Genomic DNA, 27,344 nt, shown 5'->3' with positions numbered 1-27,344 from the left:
GAATGATTGCTAAACTGGGACTTTCCAGGATACAACCTCAAGTCTCCTGTGATCCTGTTGTGCAGCAGTCTGAGTGTAGCATAATTGAAATAAGAAAAAGAGAAAGCTAATGGAATTTGAAAGTCAGCGTGTTGCGAGTGATTTCTCTGTATACATCAACTAAATCCAACACTGCAATATAACATATCAAATCCGAAACTGAATCACTCAAGAACTTGGGTTACTAATGCTTTTCTCTCCCAAAATAGAGGTAGACCCTGATCATAGCCTTTCAGTGGTACCAACATACAAATGTTGGGGCACATGGAAGAAGCAGATAGAACTGCGATATACAATTATATTGTAGTTTTTGAGTTTTAATGATGATTTGCAATGAAGAAGGTTTATTTCAATTGCTGAAAAAATTTTGAGTCCACAATTATGAATTCTAACAAAAAAGAGTTAGGAAATTATTCTTAAGGTCAGACGGAGGATGGGCTTAATTCTTTAATAACTGCCTCATGCCAGATTATTTTTCAAATATATAAATTGTTCCTTACCAGTGTTCATATTCTAATTGTATGATTTCCAAATATTTTTGTTTTATAACAGGAAACATGCCATTTCATTAATTTCAGAATATTTTCTCTTTAAAAAACATTTTCAATTTAAAGGGCTCTATGGCATATATTAACTTCTTAAAGTGATTTCAACTGGACACATTTTAAAATGTTCTGACTGTGAGCAGAGATATAAATAAGTGCTTTTTGGCAAAATTGTATTTGGAAATCACTGTCCGAAGTCTGGATGGATATGGTTCTGGGTTTCTTTCACACGCTTTACCCTGTCTAAACTTAGTGCTTTTAAACAGAAAAGATGTATGAATGGGTAAAGGAGTTTACATTCATGAAAACTGTAAGGGAATCTTTTTTCAAACTCATTGAGTTGGCTTTCAGGTGGGCACTAATGTGAGATTTGCTTAACAAAAGGAAGTATGGTCTCTGATGGGAATTAGAAAGGGTAGAATGGAGTACAGGAGTAAGAACAAAGAATAGAATAAGTTGGCTCAAATTGTAATGAGTACTTTTAGAAAGAAGGAAACCTTGTTGTCATTCCTGCCACTTATTTTTACTGTCACTTTTCCCACCCATCTGGATTGTGGATTTAAGATATCCAGGAGTCTTGGGGCGCCTGAGTGGCTCAGTCAGTTAAGCGCCTGCCTTAGGCTCAGGTCATGATCCCAGGGTCCTGGGATCTAAGGCCCATATTTCATCAGGCTCCCTGCTCAGTGGGGAGCCTGCTTCTCCCTCTTCTCTGCCTGCTGATCCCCCTGCTTGTGCTCTTTCTCTCTCTCCCTCTCTCTCTCTGTCAAATAAATAAATAAAATCTTAAAAAAAAAAAAAGATGTCCAGGAGTCTTGCTCTCTCTTTTTTCCTATCCTCCATCATAACAGAAAGAGAGCCAAATAAGTGTCCACTCCTTGGTTCATTGGTATTAACAGTGTTATGAAGAATTGTCTGTACCAGGAACTTATACCTCCTTCCCTTCTTAATAATAATGCAATAAAGTTTTTTAAAGGATTCGATTATTGAAATAATTTTTTTCAATAAATACTACCAGTTAGTGAGGACAGATTAAAATTGTAAGACATAAATTTCTGGACTTTTCACTCAGAGAACCTTTAACATGCCAAGATTTTTTTCAAGGGCACTTCTAAGTTCTGATTCACGTGACTATGTGTCCACTTAGAAAGACTGAGAATTAAACTAATATTCCATCTTGTAGATTAAGGTCTGCAAATATGCAGACATTGCTAAAATAATTTTTAAAATTAAATGACACAATTTCTTTCTGAAGTGGAAGACCGTTTCAATTATCTAATAACATATCACTAGCTTTATAGTAATGCTGTTTGCATTTTGTGAAATGCTAGTTGCACTGTATGAAAATATTGAATTATAAAAATTATCAAATAATTACTTCTAGGTGATCAGAGGGGTTTAATGGCTAAAGAATTTCAGACTCTTACAACGAGAAACATGTTTTCTTGTGAAACCTTCAGCTAAGGTGCCTTTAAAGCCAATTGCAAATAACTATAGAACCACTACAACAGAAAAGAAACCCATCCTTTGATTATGTCTTGCATTTACTAAAGAAGAATGACATTTCCTTTTCTGTTCACACTATCACTGTCATTGTCCCAGCCACATTTCTTGTACACTGCTTATCTTTATCATTTTCATCACTTTCTGTTATGATAAAAAGAGTAGCTTTGCTCTAGGTTACAGATAGCAGAAGGGTCCTTTAATCTGCTCCTAGGTTGCACTTAAATGTCACAAATAGAAGAAAATGATACAGGAAGTGATAAATTTTATTCTGGGTGTTGTAATTCTCTGTGTAGTACTCTGGTCAACCATAACATGGAATCAAGAAACCAAGAAGTATTTTCTGACAGAAGTCCACCAAAGCTCAGCTTTTCATTTTATTATACATACCAGGATATGCCATTGAGAAAAAATTTAGAGATGTCAAAGTTTGATTGATGTACTTACATATTTCAACATAACTTTTACCTACTGTGATTACATATTCTTAATTTAATAGCTCCCATAGGCTTCCTGTTTATATTTATTTCTACCTAAATATAACTAAAACAGTTTCAATAGATCGAGTTAATATTGTATTTTATAGACTAAAATTTATACAATTTTTTTAAGATTATAAACGAAGTCAACTATAACTTATTGTGTGCAGATAAATCTTCCTGAAAACTCTGTTAAATTTTACAGGCATTTTGTGTCACAGAAAAATATTAATTCATGATAATTTCTCCATCCAGTTGCCAGCGAAAATCATTATGCAAAAATTCAAGAAAAAATTCTGTAGTGCTAGCAGTTCTGTTGAAAAAAATAATCCCTTTTGTCACATGGTATTTTAATGGCTTACTATGTGATATAAGCAGATTTCTGGATAAGGTGGTATACTTTCAACTTATTCTTTCTTATTAGCCTTTCCTCCTGAGCAATAATGTTGGATTTACTTCTATACAGGTCCTAATTATAGAAGAAACTGTAATTAGCTGCCTCATCTCAATCTTTGCCAAGAGCAGGGAGATCTCCTTGGACCCAAAACACAGTCTCACAGTAAGATGTCTGTGTTTTAATGACTAGGGTTGTTCAAGGAAATGACAGAAACACAGAACAAAATTCTGCTTTAAACCTGGACACATCAATAAATGGAAACCCTGTGCTGTTTCTAATGTGTTAAAGCTTTCTCCTTTTTTTTTCCCTTCTTAATCTGAGAAATATAAAGGTCACTCTAATATCATACTATTATGGAGAAAACAGCTATCAAATTATCACTACGGAATGTGTTCTTACAACAAAATAGTCCTTTAACATAAATGAGTGGGGATGGTCTACTGTCAGTGAAGTTTTAGTGAGTTAACTACCCCAGCTTTAATAACAATGCCTAGAAGAACAGGTTTCTGTTTCTGTGCATTGTCACCTGATATTATGAATCATTTAGACAAGTAAAATGTGTTTCCCAAAATGTAAAAGTTACTAAAAGTAGAACATTAATGATTATATTAACACTGTACTTTTCCAACATATTTTGCCTTTTAAAGTGTTCTGGAAATGACAGAACTTGTTTATTTCTAATTCAGAAAGACTTTTCTGACAGATTAAAAAGTGAAAAATGAAAATATGTTATGCAATTATTAAATTATAAAGATAATCACTAAGGCAAATACGTATTCAAAGCTTAGTATATACATTTTGCCTTCACACCATAAATTGAAGCTGACTTGGAATAAATATTTTAATCATAAAATCTTGATTATCAACCATCAACTACTAAATGAAAGCTATCTGTTCAGTCAGGATTTGACTGATGGCTATGAAAATGAAACAAAATAGGGGTGCCTGGGTGGCTCAGTCGTTAAGCATCTGCCTTCGGCTCAGGTCATGATCCCGGGGTCCTGAGATCGAGCCCTGCATCGGGCTCCCTGCTCAGCGGGAAGCCTGCTTCTCCCTCTTCCACTCTGCCTGCTTGTGTTCCCTCTCTCACTGTCTCTCTCTGTCAAATAAATAAATAAAATCTTAAAAAAAAAAGAAAATGAAACAAAATAAGCACATTTGCCTTAGTTGAACAATTCTACTACAGCATTTCTTTTAGAAATAAAATACTCCTGGAAACCCTTGGATATAAGGATTCAAATTTTAGCACAGAATAAAAGGTGTAGTGATAACATTTAATTTCAATTTAAAAACATTCTCTGCACATCATTATGCCACAAAACATGTTATTTTTTTTTTATTTCAAAAGATACCCCTTGCAGAATAAATTGATTTAAATTTCTGGAAAAGTAAAATCAGGGTCTAGATTTGGCTTCATCATATTCTGGGGGACAACTACATCTGGACTTTACATCACACATCGGGACTGATAGCTACAGACAAAGACACGCACTCATATAAACAAACTCTTCAAGGTATAAATATGGGTTTCTATAGAGGCCCACGAAGGATCCAATGAGGGTGGTCACATGCTTATCAGTTTAATTCAAAACTTTCCATCTTAGAAGTATGGTGTCAAGGGAAAAAAAATCAAAGTATTAGTGCTGGTGATAGAAAACTTTTAATGTATCACTGCAAGAAAAGGTAGAATTCGGAAAAACCTCTATGTGATTTTTCTTGGTAGTGTAGTCAATATGAACAGCATATAAAAGCTTCTAATTGGGGATGGTTCCTTTTTGACATGCAATCATGAGTTATTTTTTTCTTAACATTTTTCTTGATTCATTTTAATGGTTTTTAGATTTGTGGCTCTGAAATTAAATTTGAGTTTCTAAGTTGTCACTATTAACTTAGAGTAGTAAACCTACTGCAAACCCGGGCAAACATAGAATAAAATATTCTTAATTAGTTTCCAAAGGATCACCTTTAGTATTTTTCTTCTCTAATTCTCTATAGATTTTTAAAAGATATATGCATTTGGAATAATTTTGGACATTGCTTGTAAAGAAAGAGAAGAAAAACAATGTCCTTATTCAATATACGAATGTTTAAGGAAGCCTGTTCATTCAGATGAAATACATATGATTATGACTGAAAATCATTTTTGAAAAAACAAAGGCTATCAAACATTAAAATTTCAGATCAGAAATGTTAAGAACACCATAATAAAATCTGAGTTTGTCTTTTTTGAGTTATCTAATGTAAATGAGTATTAACTTATCTATGTAAAACAGATCATAAAAGCAAACCAAGAGAAAAACACTATTCCCTTTTATTCCGTTTCTGTAAAAACATTTTCAAAATTTAGGGATAGCTATATTTGATGGAGTTTATATACCTAATAAAAGAATAACAACCCAATTTAATTTCTATTTATAATTTCTATGATTATGCCAGTTCTTTATATTCAGTTAAAATGCAAAACCAACCATAAATAGCTTTGGCATATGAAAGGGAAAAAATCACAATTTGGACATAATTCTAGCTTTATGCCATCTTTAAATATAATAGGTAGATTAAGGGGTCCAGTTGGGGAAAATTTATAAAATTAGATAATGACAAATAACTTAAACATGGTTATTTTTATTTTTCCTCATCACCAATTTGTAATTCAGAGAAACAGAATTTCATACCATCTTGATTCAAAAAGGTGTATATTCATTCATAAAATTTTCCCCACAGTGTGGTGATAGTTCTTTTTTGTACAGGGACAAATGGTGACACAGACACAGACACACACACATATATACACACACAGTGCTTCAAAGTGGCTTCCCAGCTTAACTTCTCCTTAGTGTGAAAACTACCATTGTATGCAATAAACAAATATATCTTTCCAAAACCTACAGATTTGTATTAATTGATAAATTAGATTTGAAAATCAGGAAATAAATACATGTTAACTACAAACGAGCTGTTCTCTGTTGCCCTTAGTCACCCCAAGGTAGAGAGAGAACGTCTAAATTTCACACTGATTGGAAGCCAACCAACTTTATCATTGACAAAAAGTTAATTTTAAAGCCTTATATTTTTATCAAGGGAGGGAAAGGATGGGGGGTAAAGGGCAGGTATAATTTTTTACTGGGCCTGTAGAATTTATTCATCTATCTTTCTTTATTATTTGAAAGAAGATAAATTAACCTTACCTTAATGAACATATGGGAAATTCAAGACGAAACCATTTTGATATTGATTAATCAGCAACAAAATTAACTCTGGCTTATCCCTTTGCTCCTGTATCTTTTGAGACCCTACCATGTAATTAGTCAAGATTTTTGTCTTGAAACAAGAGGCAACTCAGTTTGGAGACTTTAAGGTCAAGTTTGTATTTTCTTGAATGAGAGAGTTCCACAAACTCAAACATAAATAAAAAAGTTTAAAAATAGGGAAAGTAGTTGTTGACTCTAATTATCCAGAAGCAAGAAAAAAAAGTTTGTTGCTAAGCCCTCACTTTTGTTTATGGCAAAATGTGCCAATAGCTTGAGTGGTTGAATCATTCGTTGGAAACATAAAGGATAACACGTTAGTTTTTTTTTGTTTTGGTTTGGTTTGGTTTGGTTTTTTGGTACATTACAATGAAGAAAGCAAGATACTAAAAGCAGCTTTCTGATTTGGAAGACGAATGTCATCAATATGCTGTTTTTGCTCTTTGCCAGGTTACCAAAATTTATTGCAGCAATTAATGCAAAACATATGTGCTGAAGTACCCACATGAAAAATATAATTGCCCCAACTTAATTTGCTACCTTTCAAAACCATGTTTTAGCTACCTTTTCTCAATGCCTCCACTTAAATAGAGTACAAGTGTTTTTATGAAAGAGAAGATAAATCATTATAATTTATTTTCTCATCTTAAGTAATATATAAATTATTTTTTAAATAGGAAAAAGTTTCCACGAGGAATAAAGTCTACTTTTTAGACCATATTCTATTTTCCCCATTACTGACTTCCATGACAATTCCAACAGTTAATTCACACTCTGTTTTTATTATATAAAACTCTAAATAATAATATTTGCATTATATTGATAATTGCCTCACAATCTGTGTATGGAATTCCTGACAAAATCTTCTTTCCAGCACGAGGAAAGGAGTGTTGGAGTGTCAGGAAGGAGAGACAGAGGTAAAAACATGTGAAGAAAAGGCAACACAGACATTTTCTCCTATTCCTCTGTCCACATCAAATTTTCTTTACATTATTTTCTTGGTGTGTCCCCCACTCATGCAAATAATCATTAACTTATGAGTGCAAAAAACTATGCCGTTTCTAAGTACTCTTTGAAGCACTTTCTTAAAAGTACTCCGAAGCACAATTTTTCGTCCCATTACTCTGGGTATTTCTAAGTTATTCTTGCAAAGTCACAGGACAAATTAGCTAGTCACTAGGATTGAGATTCAAAAGCTAAGGCTTCTCCTGAAAAGAAGGATGCCTCCCTCATTCATAGGCATTGGCATACATGAGAAAACACACGAGGTTAAAATCAAAAGACAAAGACAAGAGAGGGCCTGGCTCGGTTACTACTTTATTATAATTTGTTTCCTCAGTTTCCTTAATTGCAACAATGGAAGGTGTCATCATACCTACCTTAGGGCTGTCTTAATGATTAAATGAGGTCCAGTAAATAGTGAATGATAATGTAGGGGAAAAATTCTTTCCAGCCAGCGGAATTCTGTACAATTATTACCGCAATGTTGGGCATGGCACCGAGGCCATATTTAGTCTCGGAATCCCCTGGATTCAACCATTCTACCTTTTATGAAAAATACTAAAGTTCCAACACAACCACGGAAACATCAGCATCAGCATCATCCTACTACTAACCTACCTCGATGGCAGCGCTCCCAGAAACACTTTCTAGCCCATTCCAAGTTTACTCGCAAAATCGGAACAGGGAAAATCCTGTTTTAATAAAACGGTGCCAATCAAATATGGGGCTGCAGGAGAAAACAGTTGTGCACAGGGGTGGGGGGTAGTTTATGGAACATGCCCCTTATCGCTCTCACGAGGGGCCTAACAGGTGGCGTGAGTAGGTGGCTTTAAAGAAAACAGGGGGCGGGTGGGGGGCCTCATTTTAGTTTAGCGCCTTAAGAACTGAAGGAAAGATCGGCTGAAAGACCAAAAAATAGTCGAGAGGTCGGGTCAGACAGCAGCAAGCATGACAACTGGACGTCCCAGGCGCTCCTGTGCTTCCCAACAGAGCACCAGCGGGGTACCAGGCGCTTTCCCTACACTGCAGGGAGTTCGTTCTAGAAGCCTGCAGAACTGTAGCCCCCTCCTCCACTTGTCAAGTGGTGACTCCGTGAACTCCTATGGAAAGGAGACCGCGCCACTTCCGGACGCCAAGCTCAAGAGGCTGGCTGAGAGTAATGGGGCGGGGGCGACAAAGCTGTCCGGTCACAGTCTCCCGTGAAAGGACGTACCTGGCCCATCCTAGGCGCTCGCGCTTTCTGGGCGGGGCCCGACCGAGCCGAGCCCCAGGTGAGGAGAATCCAGGTGGTGAGGCGGTCACCGCCTCTGCGAGCGCCAGCACCTCCGCGGCAGCAGGCAGAGGGCGCACGTTTACCTCTCGCCCGCCCGGGTCTGCAGCCCGCGCTCGGTTTGGGTAACTTGGCGCCCTCGCGCCGCTCACATCCGCCCTCCGCCTGGCTCAGAGCGCGCGGCCCCGCCGCCCGGAGGAAGCCCGCAGCAGCGGGAGCCCCGCATGCGACCGCCGCCCGGCCGGCCTGCGGGAGGCCGGGGCCAGCTGAGTGCGTTTGCGGCAGCCAGGCGCCGCGACACTCGCGCACAAAGAACCACCGCCTCCCGGAGGGCAGGGGCTGGGGCTGGGGCTGGGGCTGGGGCTGGGGCTGGGGGACGCGGACCCGGAGTTGAGTATTTATGATTTGATCTTCAAGCCAATGCAGAGAGAAAAAGTAATGAATTCTTGGGAGACCCTGTTTTCCCTCCGCACCATTGAGCCTGTTTCTGCCGACGAAATAGTTTGCAGTTTAGATGCCCTGGTAGTGGGTGGGGTGGCAACGAGGAGCGCTTGCTCATCTCTCAGCTGCCACATTGCTGTCACTACCCGCGAAGCCCTGCTTCCTCCTAGAATTTCTCAGAGCACACGTCTGAAGTGTAATCAATATTGTTTCATCAAATATGGGAGGCGTAACGCGAAGAAAAAGAAACGCCGTCATCCCCTTCTGTGGCCACCCAGTCCCCATGGCTGAGATTATTCACAACAGTTTGTTTGTACAGTGCTGCCACTTGTTTTCCCCCTCCTTCCTCGCCTATTATTCTGACTTCACCATGTTGGTTTGGATTATGTGGATTTTCACCCTTTGCTTTGACTGGAACAGCAGGACATGGTTTAGAAAATGAACGGAGGGAGGGGGCTGCACACTCAGGGCTTCCAGTTTAATAACATCACTCCAAGTTGGAGGCTTTATTTGCTGAACTGGTTTTGATTCCATCCACCCTCCGCATGCATTTGCCCAGGCATCCAAAGGGGGAAGCATTCTTTGGCGTACACTCTTAAAACTTTCCTGGATAAAATATTTTCTTCTGGGGAAAATCAAATTGTATAAACTTTAGAGAAGAAACAACGCAACCACCTCCCTTTTTTGTTCAGTGTGCAGGTTTTTAGGGTTTTAATAAAAATTGATTAGCCAGATGTTTTAAGTGATAAATATTTTCTTTTTAAGCAAAATATTTATATATTAACATTGGTTTTAGAATCTTTGCACGTCTCTACTTCTCCATCTTTTTAATCAACTTTTTATTTTCTTTTCATTTTCAAAGACCTTTTTTACTTTGTAATTGACCACCCTTTTTTATTTCAGAGAAGGCTGGTAGGAGGCAAACTAAAACTTGCTGACTTTCAGACTTTTCCAAGAGAAAACCTCCTACCAGGTTTCAAGAACTACCTGATACTAGGCAGCTTGTAACAGAGACCCAGAAAGTAAAATTAAGGGGAACACTGCTCCCACACCCTGATTCCCACCAGGAGTGTCTTCCTAGTTGAATTTGTGGCTTGGAATCCTTTGTATTTTATAAAAGTCACAACATTTCTTTTATTTTTACAGTCATTAGGAAAGAATTTTCTAAGGTTTTCAAATTTCTGAGAACCAAATTTCAAGTCCTACTTTTTGGTATACCTGGATGAATAATATAATGAATGTTTCACACCACCAGTCATCCCTTTATTTGAACAATCTGTGGAAAGCCACTTGTCCACTTTCTAAGAGCCCTGCATTGACCCTCCCTGGTGATAAAATCCAGATCTCTGAGAACAGAACCCAAAAGGGGACACCTGCATCTGTTTTTCTAAATCTTTTATCAAACAGGAATTAAAAGAACAACATTTATTAAATGTTTTAAAGGAAAAGTGTGTATCTTAGAAAATAAAGTTGAGGATCTTGACAGAAAATGATTTGCAAATTTAGTGTTCTTCCAAGATATACGTATTTCCCCTTACATCTAGTATTTATGCCAAACAAAATCACTGGGAATGACTAAAATCAAAGGTAACCCACATCACAGTTTTCTTAGTAAGTAAATGTCTTTAAAAACTTATCGAGTTTTGATAATTTGTGGAAAGTTTTATTAATATTTTCTTGAAGATTTTATGATTTGGAAAATGTAACTCTCAAACACAGTCCTTGCTCTTTCCATTTGCGTTGAAGTTAGTAAATCAAATATACTGTGGAAATATGTTTTGCCTTTAAAAATCCTTTGCATATGTAACTGATTATTTGATATTTAAAAATTGCATATATTTTATTTCAGAAAAATTCCAAAGCTTCAGAAACAGTTTTAACATTTAGGGTACTTTATAAAGAAACTTACTGTGAGAAGCTAATAGGAGTGAGGGTGTTAAAAAACACACCAAAATTTGAATATTGACATGTGGATAATATATAAACACGATAAAGAATTTTACTAAATCTTTTCTTTAACAATAATAAGTTTCTTAAGACTCAAGGTAAAACTACTCATTTGTTTATATGAGCAAGGTGCACACCATAATTATATTCAATTAATTAAGAAACTTCACACGAAATTTCCTAAACTCACTAAACAATGTTTAAAAAAATTCCTTCAAGTTTTGATTGTTTACAATATTTTGTTTAAAACTTTTTACATTAATTTTAAGTGCTTTTCATTTTTGCTCCCAATTTCTAGCGTTTCATGGAAAAGACAACTTTATATAAAATGCAGCCATGATGTAACACGTGGCAATGGTGTTTTATTATATGTAGTTTCCCTTTTATAGTTCCAGTTGTTTCTGAGTTATAAATATATCCAATTGACCTTAAATCTTAAAATAGGCAGAAAAGTGATATCAACTAGAGTACCAATAATAAAAAAGTATAAAATTGAAAAATTGATAGCTGGTTTGTATTTATAAATCTATTGTTATTGCCGCAATACTTATTATTTAAAAGAATTTTTAATTGCTCATTTATGACAAGGACTAGAATGGTGTAATGGATGAAACATAAGAGGGAGGAGAATGGACATTTTTCCCACTTGAATTATTATGATCAATATTAGTCGTTGAGAAAATATAGATTCAGAATGAATTAATTTTGTGATAGATTTTGAGAGGTTACTAAAAGTTTCTTTCCGGCACAATCAAAATATTATCGTAGCAATTCAGGTTGTCAGTAAAAGCTTAAACAAATTTGCTGATAATCCTGTTAATGACCTAGGTCAAGTGTTAACTGTTGTGGGTTATAAAATAGTGAAATTAAGGTTTCTCCTACCTCCAGGCAAATAGCATAGTTATAACTTGGGGGTTGGGAGGAGCTATTAGGGGAGCTATTAAATTACAAAAATGTATAATGCATTCAATTATTTAGTCTAGCGTGATGAAATGCTATTAAAAGCAAATGTAAAACCTCTTAAAAAAAAAACCTATAAAGATATGACAGCTTAGTCTCCATAAATATTTCAATCACAATGTATTATTATTTGAGGATAAGTGTTTATATATGAAAAGAGATGCCAATTTATAGTAATTTTTAAAAAGGGAATAATCCATTGTTTAAATGTTTATCTCCAACATTTGCTTAATAGTCAAAGGGAAGTATACAGTGTTCATTTGCAAATTTTACTTTTAAGCTTTGAACAGTCACAGAGTCACCTCTAGTACTTAGAAGATTTATGTTCAGTAAAATACATTTCATAGATACAGTGTTCCAGCCACTCCAATAAAAGTCTCCCAAAATAAGTAGTATATAAATATGCAGATTTAATTTTATTTACTTTTATTTTGAAAACTCTGATTTCCAATGTAAAGAGCTCTATGGGTAAATGTTAATGTAATTTACAAAGGCTTTTGGATAGAAAAATGATTCAGTGCTTATGTACTGATGAATAAGCAGTTCATTCTGCCTCAGACTCCTTCAAATGTAGAAAAGTATTAAAAGAGAGTAACTTATCTATTGCTAAAGAGATTGATACTTCACTTTATAGCAAGTTTTTACCTCTTTGCAAAGTTATTTTTCTTTACCGTTATTATCATCCATTTGGGATCAGAACAGGGAGCAAATATATGAACTTCTTAAATAACACGTAGTGTAGCAATCCTATTTTGCCATGAGTAGTTGATTTCCTATTGGAAGTCTTTTATTGGTGTGTCATATAAACAGAGACCTGATAAGATTTTAACAAAGTTCCATGCAGCTTTAATAAAGTTTCTATTTAAGTAGATAGGCCAATTGTTAGTTTAAGCAATCATTGAAATTATGAATAATCTATTATCGTTGAGGAGGCCAGTGATAGAAAGTATCAACTAGAATCATTTTCTTGAAAGTATATTAAAAAGTTATTTGTAACTGTATTAATAAGAGGAAAGTTCAGATGAAACTTTTTCTAAGTATTTTTTAACTTTTTAATCATAGGCCCATGGCATTTTAATAGATATTTGACTATCAAATCTCAAATTAAAAAAAAAATCACACAAGGGAAAGCAATTAACTCAATGGCTTGGTTTTGTTCCCTTTTAATTCTATCATGCCTAACTTCATAACAGATTGTGAAATAAATTCTAATAAATTTTACTAGTAGATTTCTAGTAAATTTTCTTTGGTGTTGAAATATAATTTTTAGCATAATATTTTAAATGCAACCTAGTATTTTATATCTCAGTTCTCAAAATTTATATCAGAAAGCTATATTAATCAGATTCATTTTATCATTATTACTTCCACCAAATATATGAATTTTCAGAAGCATCTTGCTTTCTATTCAAATGACATTGTTTGAAGAATTTCATAGAAATCTTGGCACATACTTGGATTTTTCACTTTTCATGTTGTTCAACTCAACTTTTAAGACCTAAACTATTGCATTAATATTTAAAATTTCACTCAAGTATTACTCAAGTTAAATCATTCATTTTAAATTTTGTTCCAAAGCTTCCCTTCATGACCTCAGGAGGGAAAGGAAACACTACTCACAGGACATGATCTGGAAAGAATAATCCCATGAACAATGAATAAACTTTTATCCAAGCAAATTAAATGTAATTGTGTCAGTTTTTGGCATATATTTCCCTTTCTATATACATCCCTGCCTGCATAATAATATATACATTATATAGTGAAACATACACAAGGTGTGGCTTAAAAGAAATTTACATTTGATTATTCCTGTTTCATTAAATTAATATTCAGTAATTTTATGTAAGCATGAATAAGTTTCAAGGGTCTTTTTTTTCCTCTTGCAGTTTACTGAAAGGTTATGTTTTCCACAAAAATACTGACTCTCTCAGCTCTATCCGTGTGCATTATTAATTCAGTAAAATCCATTATCTAAATAGTTTATAAATATTCCATCTGGAGAAATACAATTTATCATAGCAATACAGGAATAATATTTCTAGACTTCTAGTTATTGTCAATTCTTTAATATCTTCAAAAAATAAGATTAAACAAACACTAATTTTTGCTTACTGATATGTTACTCATTATACAAATGATTACTCTTGCCTTTCATTCAATGAAAAATGATTGACCATTACTTTCAAATAAAGAATTTAATTTGATTTGTACAAAAAAAAGTCACTTATAGGTGATCAGATGATTTTCTTGATCCTTATATTTTAGAATTTTCACTTTCCCAGTTAAAAAAAGACACAGAAAAACTTAATGAAATCTGCCAAATTGATAAAGGCAGTCACTAAGGAAAGAACAAAATTAAACTGCTCTATTAGCAGTGAAAGTAGGTCACCAATATGAGCAGTTTTTAGATTTAATTAAAAAGTTTCTACATATTTTGAGTATTTACTTGTCTTTTTGAAATAATGCATACAATATACAACAGTATTGGCTTGCCAATATATTTTTAGTGACAAAATACATAATGAAGCATTTTCACATCTTGCTCAGTATTGCTAAATTGCAAAATAAATTGCTAAATGTTATTGTCATAAGTTCAAAACGATTAAGAGGAAATCAAAGTTGTAAATGTTGCTTTAAAACAATCAATTATTTAGAGAACTTTGTCTTAAGAGTCAGTGATTGTATTCACAAATCATTAGGAATAGATCACAAAAGGTATACATGAAAAAAGCAATGTATCCATCAAATACACAATCTTATAGGAAACATTAGTGTCCTCAATTTTACATTTGCACTTTAATCCACTGAAAAGGGATGAATACCCATTAGGAGGAAAATAAATAACCCAACATCAGGAAATGCCATTTGCTGCATATGGACATTCTTTCTTAATTTGTTATTCAGTTATTTACTATACCTACTCAGGAGCTTTTCACTTTCCATCAAATACTTTCCCTTACTCATATATAAACCCTTAAACAAAGAGAATCCAACCTAAGCTTATTGCAATTCCAACAAATATCACTTATGTTAATGTGGCATATGCTGCTCATTAGAACCTGTAGCATAGAGCAAACCATTGCCTGGCAGGATACACATCACTTCAATACAGCAGTTGCAATATAAACACACACACACACACACACACACACATCATCAGCTTCAACAAACTGATTTCCCTTTAGTCCATTCATAAATGCCATGATCCTAAGTAGGAGCAACCTGTCATTACCTTTAAACATACTAAAGAACCTAGCAAGGAGGGTTTAATTTTCTTTTAAACTTCTCAGAGTACTACATGGTCATAATTAGAAATAAAATACTGCCATGGCTATTTGGCAATTAACATCGTGGGCTGTAAAACTGGAGGATTTTTCTCTTTCTTTCTTTCTTTCTTTCTTTCTTTCTTTCTTTCTTTCTTCTTTCTTTCTTTCTGCTTAAAATTGGCAAACAAGGTAATTGCTTGAATTGGTATCAGATTAAAACCACATTTTAGGTTTAGGCAATCCAAAATTCTCTCCTAAAGTCTTTTAGAAGACAGCAGAAAATAAAAGCACATCTGTAGTTTACTCTCAGAGGAAACTGCTTTATTCTGAGGCACCTTAACGACCTGAAAAGGTTCCGGGAGAACGTGCTTTGAAGAGCGTTAGCCCTGTGGGGCAGGGCAGTTTGCTGTACCTGGCTTACCTTCATTGGAAGGTTGGAGAATCAGTTCCCCGAAGCAGTTGAGAAGGGAGCAGCTGAGAAGGAGGAGGATGGAGAGGTGACAATCCATGTTGCTGGTGCAGAGGGCAGTGAGAGGAGCATATCTCCATGAAGCATGCCACTGATGTGAGGGGGAGCGCTCTGATTGCTGGAGAAGTTACCATGCTCCGCTCGCAGGCTGATGTCAAGTTTGACACTGGAGATAAGGAGGAGTCTGGCTGCCTTTCCTCGAACCTCGCTCAAGGACTTCCCTGGGTCCTAGTGCCGTCGGAAGTGAGAGAGGCAGAGGAAGGAACAGCACGCGGAGACTTGGAGACTCGCAGACCGCTCTGAAACACAGAGCTGGGGAGCAAGGGGTGGGATGGGGGGGGTGCGCCGCCCATAGGCAGGAAATCCAGAAGTCGTGATGGAGCAGTGGTAGAGAGCAGTGGAAGGGAGGGAAAAACACCCCCTCTTTATTTTCATTGAAAAGCAGCTATTTTATTGTTTGCTGTACATGCTCTGTAGGTTAATTCCCTGAAGAAACCAGAAACCCTGATAGGAGTGTCATATGGCAGTGTGAGTGAAAAAGAAAGTGAAATGCCAGAAGATGTTTGTATTATAAGAACAGGAGCCTTTCGTTAAAAGAAAAAAAAATCAAAGATGATTGTATAATTCAAAGGAAAATTAGGATTATTCCTTTACCACATTCAATGAAATCATAACTCTTATGAGCCCTTTGTGGTGCAGAAGGACACTAACACAAACCCCAGATCAGAAAGTCTTTTCAGTCCTGTACCAAATGGTATCTGGGCTTTCAAATAGATTTGGCACAGGGATTTCAGTGTACATTTGGTGTACTTTAGTTTTCCAAACCGGGAGTAACCTTTACCATGCTAAGGAAGTGAACAAACCCAGCCCCAGGAATAGCTGCTGGTCAGCATTCACTATTTTCTGTGCTGTGGGTATAATACAAATCAAACCTGAAGTTTTTGACAACACATCACTACCCCTCTCTCTCACCATCTATGTTAAGATCTCTGGGTTCTATGAGATAAACATGGCATAATTCACAGCTCGGCATTCAGCTTTTCAGCCACTTCCAATCTGATAATAGTTGGATACTATTCTTCTTTAACATTCCAAATCCAATGGCTAAATAAAGTGTCCCAGCACTTTCTCACTTCACACCATGCCTAGAAATGATTTCTCTTATTTCCAGTTCCCTTGTTGGACAATATAATAGCAATCTATTTCAGCTGAATAATTTTGTGATCTATATTTTGAGAACTATCTTCACTTATCTTTAAAATATCCCCCCGAAATTGATTACTCAAATATCCTCCTGCTCATCTATCTTTTCCTGTTCTAAACAGAAAACAAGACTCTCATTCCTTGCACAACTCCAGAAAGTTAAGATAGGTTGGCAACTTTAAAATCAGTGATCAATTTTAGAGCACTAAGTTGTGGAATCTAAATAAGGGTTTGAAAAGACCTTGCTAATAACATTCATTTCACAAACACTATGTTTTTAATGAGAGAACACAATTTTCACATGAACTGAAGTTAAGGACTTCTAGACTAGCTTGTTGGCTGGGGTGGGGGGTTGGGAGGTGGGTAGAGGAAGTGAAGGAAGAGTGGCCCTGCTCACTTTCTATGTATGCCTTGTTACTTTGTATCTCTAACTTCTTCCCACATTATGTCACCGGAGGCTGTATAACCGTCTTCAAGTGCCAAGTCTGTCAGAATTGAAAATAATGACAGATACTGAACAGAGGACTCAGATAATGGTGACTCTGGCATTTTTTTAAAATTGCAACACAACTTTAGTCTTTCCATAAGGCACAGTTCCATTGTTTTAGGGTTAGATAAAATTTTTCTGAAACTTGAAAGAAAATAAAGTCTTATTTGAAATGACAATTTATAAACATTTTGGAAAAATATGCCAATGTGCTGATATCCACATACACTGGCTTCCCCTCACACTACTTCTCTCCTCACAATTAACTGCTGTCACTGGGGAAAGAGGCATTCATGTTTGAAGGAAACTACAGTAGTGTGAAAATGCGTAAGAAGCAATTGTTGGCCTGGGAATATAATATAAACAATATAAGATCTCTCAGTTATAGACTCTCTAAGTCAAGAGACATCAAACAATAAGTAAAGAGTTTCCACAATCTGAAATACTTACCAAAAGTGCATATCCCTTCTTCCCACCACAGATTTACTTAACTAAACCTCTGAGGTTGGGACCCAGGAACCTGCAATTTGATGAGCTCCTCAGGTGATCCTGTGGTGATCCCAACATTTGAGAACGGCTGAGTGTGAAGAGGGAAAATCAGAAACAGAATGGTGAGATTTGAGGCAATTTTAAAAGTAAAACTAAAGTAATATGGAGCCGAACTACAATCTAGCAAAAAGAAGGAAAATACAAGATGAAATTAAAGTACATGTGCGAAGTGAAACAAACACTATTCCCCAAAGAAAATCTGGATTTGGGGTTTGAGGAAGAGGGAGATGCCTGACATCTGCAATATTTAGTTCACCTAATATTTCAATTTAACAGAATGTGAGTGTCTAACATGTACCTGCTCATGTGCTAGACACTGAGGGTAAAAACATGAAGAAGACCTTGTTTCTGTCCTTTAAAATAATTTAGAATCACATTGTGGCAAGTGTTAGATAGAGGTAGAGTATTTTATAATATGGGGTGGGAGTGGGGGGTAATTCTAGTTAGGGGTTAAAGGATATTCCTGTAAAGTAATAGTTGGCAATTGAGTGACACAAGGAAAGATTTGTTTTAAAGAGAAGAGTTCTGAGAAGAGAGAATATATTTGAAAAGCACCCTTTCTGGAAGAAATGATAAATACCTATATTACCGGAGCATAGATTTTGAGGTGAGGTGAGGGGGCATGAAAAAGAGGAGACAGAAGGGATAGGAAAGAGCAAGGTCATAAAGAATTTTGTGAACTCTTCTAAGGAGCTTGGACTTGAAGGTGATGTGGGACAGAAGAGAGACCTATTCAATTTGCATTTTAAAAAGATCATTTTGCAGGGCGACTGGGTGGTTCAGTCGGTTAAGCCTCTGACTCTTGATTTCAGTTCAAGTCATGATCTCAGGGACCTGAGATCAAGCCCCACATCAGGCTATGCTCTCAGCAGGGAGTCAGCTTGAGATTCTCTCTCTCCCTCTCCCTTTGCTCCCCTCCCTGCCCCGTGCTCACACTCACTCTTGCTCTCTCTCTTCCTCTCTCTAAAACAAATAAATAAATCTTAAAAAAATAAAATATAAAAATAAAAAGATCATTTTGACATATTTAAGTGGGGAGAGTAAAATGGAAGCAAAAACACCAATTAGGAGCCAAGAGACCAATTAAGATCCCTTTGCAATAGAATAGCCAATATCATGTGGAGATAGGAGAGAGGCTCTTGAATCAGACTAACCTAGGTGACTGCCCTTGTTCTATTACTCTTTGTAAAATTCTAATAATAACAGATCCTCCCTGATAGGGATGTTGTAAGGATTAGATAAGATTTGGGATGGTACAGATAAAGTCCAAGCCTAGTGCTTGACACATTAAAAGCATTCCAAACATCTTTTATCTTGATCTAGAAGAGAGATCTAGATGGTATGATGCTGAGCAGTGACAGTAGAACACCAGTCACACAAATATAAGTGGGGGAAATTGGCAAAACTTCATAATAGATTGAGTACAAGAAATGGATGGAAGTGTCTAGGAGGCCTTTCAATCTCTGGCTTGAGTGAGGAGGTAGTCAGGAATGCAAAAGCAAAGATGGGCATGAGATACAACAATTTCTATTTTAGGTGTATCTATATGAAGTGGCCCAAGGGAAAGCCAAGGATAGATGAACTACTGGGAGACAAAGACCTTCACTGGAGTTCTTCCTTTGGGAATAATTTCCTTTGCAAATAATTACTATTAAAAAAAAAATAAGTAGGTTCATCCACATAAGCAAAATGTTGGCAGAAAGATGAGTTGGACAAGGATGAAACCCTAGCATATGCCAATACTTAAAGGACAGGCAGAAATAGAGAAGAACAAAGAGCTAGAAGAGATGAACATATTATTAAAATTTTTAAGGGTTTCACAAAGAATTCATGGTCAGCAGTGCATGCAAGAGAAATGTTCAATAAAATATTGACTGAAGAGTGACAGTTGGATTTGACAGCCGAACGTTTTGATGACTTGGGGGGGTAGCAGTTCTGGAGGAGTAATTGGGCTCCACATAAGCATTGAGCTAAAGGAGTAAATGGAAAGTGAGGAAGTAGAAAGATAAATATACTACTCTTTCAAGAAGGTGAGCTTAGAGGAGAAGGCATGCCTAGAAAAGGAAAGAGCAACGGGTAATGAGAGTGCTAAAAAATGGGAGAGTGCTAAAAAAGGAAAGAGCAAGGGGTAATGAGAGTGCTAAAAAATGGCAAGTTTTCTCTCATGTGCTTGGCTGGCCAGTGATGCAAATAATTGACAAGGAATTTAGTGGACCAAATTTGGGGTATGGAGAAAAGGTGGGGAAATAATGGCTTCTATGTAGGACATGGCAAGATGCAAGTATTGATATTCAAGCCAATAGTTAGAAGATAAGCCCAGAAGGGAGGGCAGTTTAGACACTGAAAGTTAAACAATCATTAGTGAATTGGTAGTAGCTTAATCCACTGGAATAGATGAAATTGTCCAGAAAGGTCATAAACAGCAGGGGAGAATCAGTTCTGTTAAATAAAATATTCAGAAGGGAGACGGAGGATGTGTAATTATCAGAATTAATTGAGTAGGAGTAAATGTTATAAAAGAAAGGTAAAGAGAGAATGAGTTGGAGATGGCAAGAGAGATGAAAATTTCAGAAAAGGAGAGAATCAACAACAACAACAACAACAACAACAAAAAGATTTTTCCAGTTAATGGAAAAGCCGAAGGACTGGGAATCCCACCCCAAAAAATCATATTTAGAGCCGCAAAATTCTTTGGCGCTTATCATTTTACAGTTAGAGAAAGATTAAAACATTGGTGACTTCATTCTGTTCATGCGGTCAAAGGCAACAATAGGGAAAGTATCTGAAAGCTCTTGCCAGTATGCAAAGAAAACATTAGAAAAAATACCTATGAGGAACTTTATAGGAAATCTTCCATTACCTAAGTGTTCGAAGGTGATTAGAATAGGATAATCCAAGAAAGTTTCTTGAAGGGTTGTGATTTTCAGGACAGTTACTAAATTTTGGACTTGAAAATAGTCACAGTAGGTTGCACAAATTAATTTGCTGTATTTTAACTGATATCCACCGAATTAATATATCTCAAATTTAAACATGCAAGTTTATGCAATCAATATAAAAATTAGCATGCCTGAATTAATTGAAAAATGCTAATTGTAAGTTAGAAAGATTTTGTTCAATTGTTATAAAGTCATCAGAAGAAAAGTAAAAAAAAAAAAAGATCAGAAAGGTGATATGCTTGTCAGGATCAACCAATGCTATTTAAAACACACTCTTACACTGACTTTTATAACTACCTCTGAAACATTTCTCCATTTTAAAAAACAGACTTTACTACTACCATTACTTCCTAGTCTTCCATTTCTCTTACCGAAAGACAGTCAAAACAAGCCAAGAGTTCATCTTAAGATCTAAGGAAAACATCCCAAAGCTCTGAGCAAACTCTGAGCAAAAGCACGTGGAGCTTGAGGTGGTGGGCGAGTGAGGGAGCATTTGGCTGAAACAGAACCAATTTCACAGTCCTTTTAAGTCCGTTTTTGAGAAATAATCATATATATTTATACACATAATCATTCATATACATATATACACTCACATTAATACATGCACACACGGAGGAAATACTGTATTGATACTCTATCCAATAATGTCTTCTAGAGTGGGTTGTCTCAATCTTTAATGTGCAGAAGTTTGGGGAGCTTGTAAAAATGCAGACTCTGACTTTGGAAATCAAGCACAGGGCCTGAGATTCTGCATTCCCACAAGTCCCTACACCATGTCTTCTGTAGGTCTGATAACACTTTGTATGGCAGAGTTCTAGAATACAGAGATCTTGTTTGAAAAATTAGTATAAATATGGAGATACCATTTAAATATAAGCATAAACATATTTTAAAAGTCAGATGGTAAAAATATATGAAATACATGGCCCAATAGATTCAACTTTTTCTTTTTTTTTTTTTTAAGATTTTATTTATTTATTTGACAGAGAGAGACACAGCGAGAGAGAGAGCACAAGCAGGGGGAGTGGGAGAGGGAGAAGCAGGCTTCCCGCCGAGCAGGGAGCCCGATGCGGGGCTCGATCCCAGGACCCTGAGATCATGACCTGAGCCGAAGGCAGACGCTTAACGACTGAGCCACCCAGGCGCCCCTAGATTCAACTTTTTCTTTCAGTAAATTTCCAGATAAACCTAATGCTCTCACAAACTAGTTAGATAATACTGTAGTACCCCAAATTGCTCTCTTCTTGAAGGTAAGTAGTCAAGACTAATTCACCATTACTGTGAACTCTTATTCTGTTTTTATCTAAATCACTCTTGTAAGCATTTTATAATATACTGATCTGCACTGTTATTGAAGTGTTTCAAGGGTATAAACTGTCTGCCCAATATTTTCAGTTCTTTAATGACAAAGTAAACATCAAACATTATCTAGAAGAGAGAAGATACTGCTCAACACAAGAATGTATAATAATCTCATTTTATTTCAGAATATGTTGAATATGTGATAATTAAGGCTTGATAATAATTTCTCAAAGTATGTATTGAGGCCAAATTTCAACTATCCAAGGGGATTTACAAAGCTTAACAAGCATAAGAAAACCATTGTAAAACAAACCCATGACTTAATACAAAATGAATTTGTGTTTATAAGTATTAGGGCATTTATCTAAAGATAAAAAGTAATGTCCCTCATTTCTAATGGATTAATTTTGATTACAAAATAACATTTTAATTTTCTTGATATGCTATGTAGTTCAGTAAACAAGTAACAGAAATATGGTTTAATGATGTCACATTTATATCATACATATATGTGATTATGGCTCAGGTAAAAATGTAGGTGCAACCAGAGTATTTTTAACAAAAAGCAAAAAGTGATAAAAGATTATTAAATACTCCATAGAAGTATTTTGAGAACACATGGCTTCAATTTTGTTTCTCAAGTGTCTTGTAAGCCTGAACATAAAATAGAAATACTCAATACAGGAAAATTAACTGATTATGTGCTTGTCTAACCATAGTCGTCGATTCAGCTGGGAACCGGAAAAATAATCTATATTAAGTCATAGGGATCTTCTATTCAACAGTGTCAAACATTTGTGATTTTTCACGGATGCTCTGGTTTCCACAAGTGCCCAAATAACCTCACCTGCTTTTCCAATTTGTCTCCTAGACTGTGCTGTGGGTCAGTGATCCCTATTATGTCATGTCAATACAGTGGTTAAATAATGATAAATAATTTAAAATGTGGCAGGTAATCCACATCTTAATGTCAATCATCTTTACCCATGCCGTATTTCCCAAATTAAAACGGAAGCTACTTCCATTTTAAACTCTAGGTTTTTATATATCCAAATATATTTCCTTAAATAAAAAATATATATTTTGCATATTTATTTGAAACTCAAAAAGTAACTGAATTTTAAGAGTCTCATGCTCTACCGACTGAGCTAGCCGGGCGGATGCCAAAAAGTAACTGAATTTTAAAAATAAATCAAGGTAAAAGGGATTGCTCCTAAAACATTTAAATGCAATTATAAATATAATAATGACATCATTTTTCTTCTAGAAAAATAAGATACCCTCCTCCAGTTCCTAATTATAGTGACGAAAGGATTCAAAATATGTATGTTGTATTCTTATTATTTCAAGTGTACTCACTTAGCAATGTCTATCATTTAGTTAGTTTGGGCTCAAATATTTGACAGTTATTTTTCGAAACCCTTGTACAAGTAAAGCCCCAAGTAAAAGAGTGGACCTTTTGAAAATCCCTTTACAGTACAATAAATTTACAAGTCAAGCTCACACACAGGAAGTCTGTTGGAGGTACATCACACTGAAACACATGAAGGAGTGGTATCATATACCAGTACTCACTTCCCTCGATTTCATGAAAGATGTTGTGTCAAGCCTCCTGCTTAGGAAGTTACTGTGGGCCGTGCACTCCACTAGAGGGCTCTGCAGAAGCGGCGGTCACTGCCGCTGAAGATTCAGGTGTGTAGATAGCTCACTGACAAAAAGCACAGAGGTCTTCCCGGGAATTCGCACAGCTTTATTTTTAGGTTTAGTTTGATTAGTCTCCTGATTGGTAGTAATTAAGAAGGGTTATGGAGGCCTGCGTGTGAGTTTTATCTGATCACATAGCATTCTTTTACTTCCCTTATCTGGACCCAGTGATGAATTCATTAAGAAAACAAAGTATCACGTTTGATTTCTGGTCCAAAGAAATCTACTCATGTCAACATTAACAGGTGTTGAGATGAGTGATACAATTTCTTATCATTCTCTCTTCTACACAGTTTCCTCATTAAACTTCCCCATTGAAATGGATAATGAGAATGTATGAAGGTAAGATTTACAGTATACTTGAGATGCTTTTGGCAAAATATGAGGTAGTAAAATTTGCTGAAAAAGTTAAAGGAATATGATAAAAGCGAAGATGACGCAGGATCTCCAAAATGGATAGTCACACGTATGGAGCCTATGGTGGACAGAAGACAGGGGTTCACCTGTGCAATTAATGGTAAAGGTATTGCAGAGAGCAACAACTAGAGCAAACACTGAATGATTTGGTTTTAGCACTTTAAATTTAAAAGTTTACATCTTTAAGAAGGGATCAAAATAAAAATGGATGGACCAAATATTCTAATATCTTTTTTGGACAACAATATACCTGATGCTCCTATGGCACGTGTCTAGCTCTCATTAGTAAAAGTGGCACCCCATCATGATTTCCAAGAGAGACATGATACACTCTTTGAATTTGAGTAAGTGCAGAAAATTCTTGTAGGGATGAGCTTTTTCACTGGAGGAGAACGTGCCTAACTTAGAAATATGAATTTCTTTTCTATCTTTACTGTAAAAACTTGAATTATCTATTTTTAATAAACTTCAGATCGAAAGTTTGCATAATTTCTGCAATATTGAACAATGTCCTTGTTTCACAATCTTTAACTTAGAACTATTTTTGATAGGTTGATGGAGACCTTTCATTGATGGAGTGATAAGCCAAACCTAACAAATACCATTCTTTGACAAGCCTGATGAAGTACAGAATACTGCATTGTTAGAAATATAAAGATGTCTGTGAATGCTAAGTCATCTATAAACCACCTGTATCCAACGTTTGAGCCTGCCAAAAGATGAGTTCATCCAAAATGCTATGTAATTAGCAAATAAAATATAAATTCCAGGAGAGCAAAGATTTTGGTCTGTTTTGTTCACTGCTGTCTTCCTAACATCTAGAACAGTATCTGGCACATTGTAGGTCCACCATCAATATTTGCTGAATGAATGAAAACATAATTCACATTCATGATAATATACATAAAGTTTTGTTTTTTATTGTTCTGCTTTGTCCCTTTTTCGGATTCGTTTTATGCCAGATTTCAACATTCTACCCAGTAGCTTCATTCTTTAGTTTTCCTTTTCAAATAGTTTAGTATAACCCAGAAATGCAGGCAGAAGGAGTTACTCACATAACAGTGAATTAATAAGACTTATTCCATTATATTTGAATAAGTTAATACATTTGCCTTTTTGATAGAAACTTAAACTAACAATCTTACACCCCCATCCGTTTAAAGACATAGACAACTAGGTTGACTAGACAATATTAAGGGCTATGTAAGTGAACTATTGACCCTAGAGAGAGATATCTGGAAATTATTCTTGAGGCAACCAATAACCGAACAACACAAACCTTTGTCTGTATATCGATTGAATTTATTTAACAATCTTTATGTTAACTTATTTATTTTCATTTGTAACAAATTGACTTTATACAGAGGAATTCAAAGAATGATAGAAGCAAGACAAAACTACAATTAAACAAAACAATGCAAATACTTCAATTTATAAAATTCTTCTCTTTATTTTTAGTTTTTTTTAAATTTAAAACCCTCAAAATGCAGTATTTTATTTTGTGGGTTTCCCCCCAAAAATAGGGAGAAGGCCTTCTTATACCTTTAAACTCCCAAAAAGTCAAACCACACAGTCAGAGATCTCTAGGTCTCATACTTGCATAAATAACAAGAAAATAACTATTAGGAATGAATATTTGAAATGACTGTTGGAGAAATCAATTGTTATAGCCGGTCAAATTTCAATTTTTAGACTTCTTCAAAAAAGCCATTTAATGTCCATAAAGTTTAATGTATATTTTTAATTGTACCACATGTAAGTGATCCTCATTTTAGAGCCATCAATATTTAGCAAAGTAGCAACATATATATATATATATATATATATATATATATATATATATATTTTTTTTTATTTGCTAAATAACTCAGTGTGGAATAGAATAAATGTAGCATCTGATTTCAAAAGAGAACCTGGCAGGCAGCTGTGAGATTTAGAGGTTTTATTTGTCCTCGGGACAAACATATTACAGAAAAAGATAGTGCTGCTCAAGTTCAGAAGAACTAATGTTGTGCTACACGTCATGAGTCAGCTCATATCTAGTATAGAGTCTTTTGTTTGTTTAGTTTATTTTCCTCATCAATATTCAATTATCTGAATATCCTTATGTAGCCACTTGCATTATTTTTTATCAATCTTAAGACTCTAAGGAAAGAACCTAGAGAAAAATTTTAATGCATTAATCATGAAAGTTAAAGAAAAAAAAACTAGCCTCTTCATCTTTATTTGTATATTTAGTTATTCAAGAATTTAAGAATAAACAGGGTTAGCTTTGGGTGAAGAAAATCTTCCTAGAAGGGCTAAAAACAGAAGTCAGTTGTTTAACACAGTTGCTGAGAGAGGTTATTATAGAGAGGTTTTCCAACTTGGGAAAAATGAGTCTTTATTCCCTTGGATGCTTCTTTGTTTTATGAAGCATTGAAGTCCTAGAATTAAGGCAGTGAATAATGTTTCAGTAAGATTTCCTACACTGAGAAATTCTTCAAAGCAATCTTAGGCCATGGAAACCTTGAAACATATTTCAGCAGGTTATAGTGCAACAGAAGAAATAGAAAAATTATGAAGGAAAAAGAAAACAGCACATGTAAATTTCAGATACAGAAAATTCATAATATCCCCTACATCATCTTAACATCCAAAATATGTTCTAGGACATATTTTTGCTCAATAACAAACTCTCTAGAAAGCAGTAAGTTCTTGGAGAAATAGGGTAAATATAATTTTAAGTAACAGAAACAATGATTCAATCTACTTGATGAAGACACCACTTTCTACCACTTTATGCTGTGTGCAGGAGCACTTAACAAATATTTAGAAATTCCTACATGTTTGGGCCACCTGGATGGCTCAGTCGGTTAAGCAGCTGTCTTCAGCTCAGGTCACGGTCTCAGGGTCCTGGGATTGAGGCCCCATCATTGGGCTCCCTGCTCAGCAGGGAGTCTGCTTGTCCCTCTCCCTCTGCCACCCCTCCACTTGTGCTCTCTCTCGCTATCTCAAATAAATAAATAAAATCTTAAAAAGAGAAATTCCTACATGATCTCATTTTAGGACCTTTTCAAGAGGTCTTCTGAAGAACAAATTTTTTCATCTGTACTTGCCTACCTATCAACTGGCAAATCAGCTAGCATACTTGGGGAAGAAGGTTAATAATGTTGTAGAAGTTTGTCTTACTGCTTG

At 35.5% G+C, this 27,344-nt stretch overlaps 1 protein-coding gene across 2 annotated transcripts in view; it reads right to left on the bottom strand.

Annotated features, from left to right (window-relative positions):
- The window catches only part of EPHA3 (EPH receptor A3), a 359,545-nt gene extending 342,774 nt beyond the window's left edge, over positions 1-16,771 (bottom strand). The window contains exon 1 of one of the 2 annotated variants that reach the window (XM_021689408.2): positions 15,516-16,771. In XM_021689408.2, the coding sequence (XP_021545083.1) occupies positions 15,516-15,603 (88 nt within the window). In that variant the 5' untranslated portion in view covers positions 15,604-16,771. The remainder of the gene's footprint in view (positions 1-15,515) is intronic. The other variant, XM_021689410.1, reaches the window with a different exon arrangement.
- Between the last annotated feature and the right edge of the window lie 10,573 nt (positions 16,772-27,344).

Source organism: Neomonachus schauinslandi, chromosome 1 (assembly GCF_002201575.2).
Source record: "Neomonachus schauinslandi chromosome 1, ASM220157v2, whole genome shotgun sequence".
Classification (NCBI taxonomy): Eukaryota; Metazoa; Chordata; class Mammalia; order Carnivora; family Phocidae; genus Neomonachus; species Neomonachus schauinslandi.
Note: the sequence above shows the minus strand (reverse complement) of the source record. Positions and strands in the feature narration are given on the sequence as shown.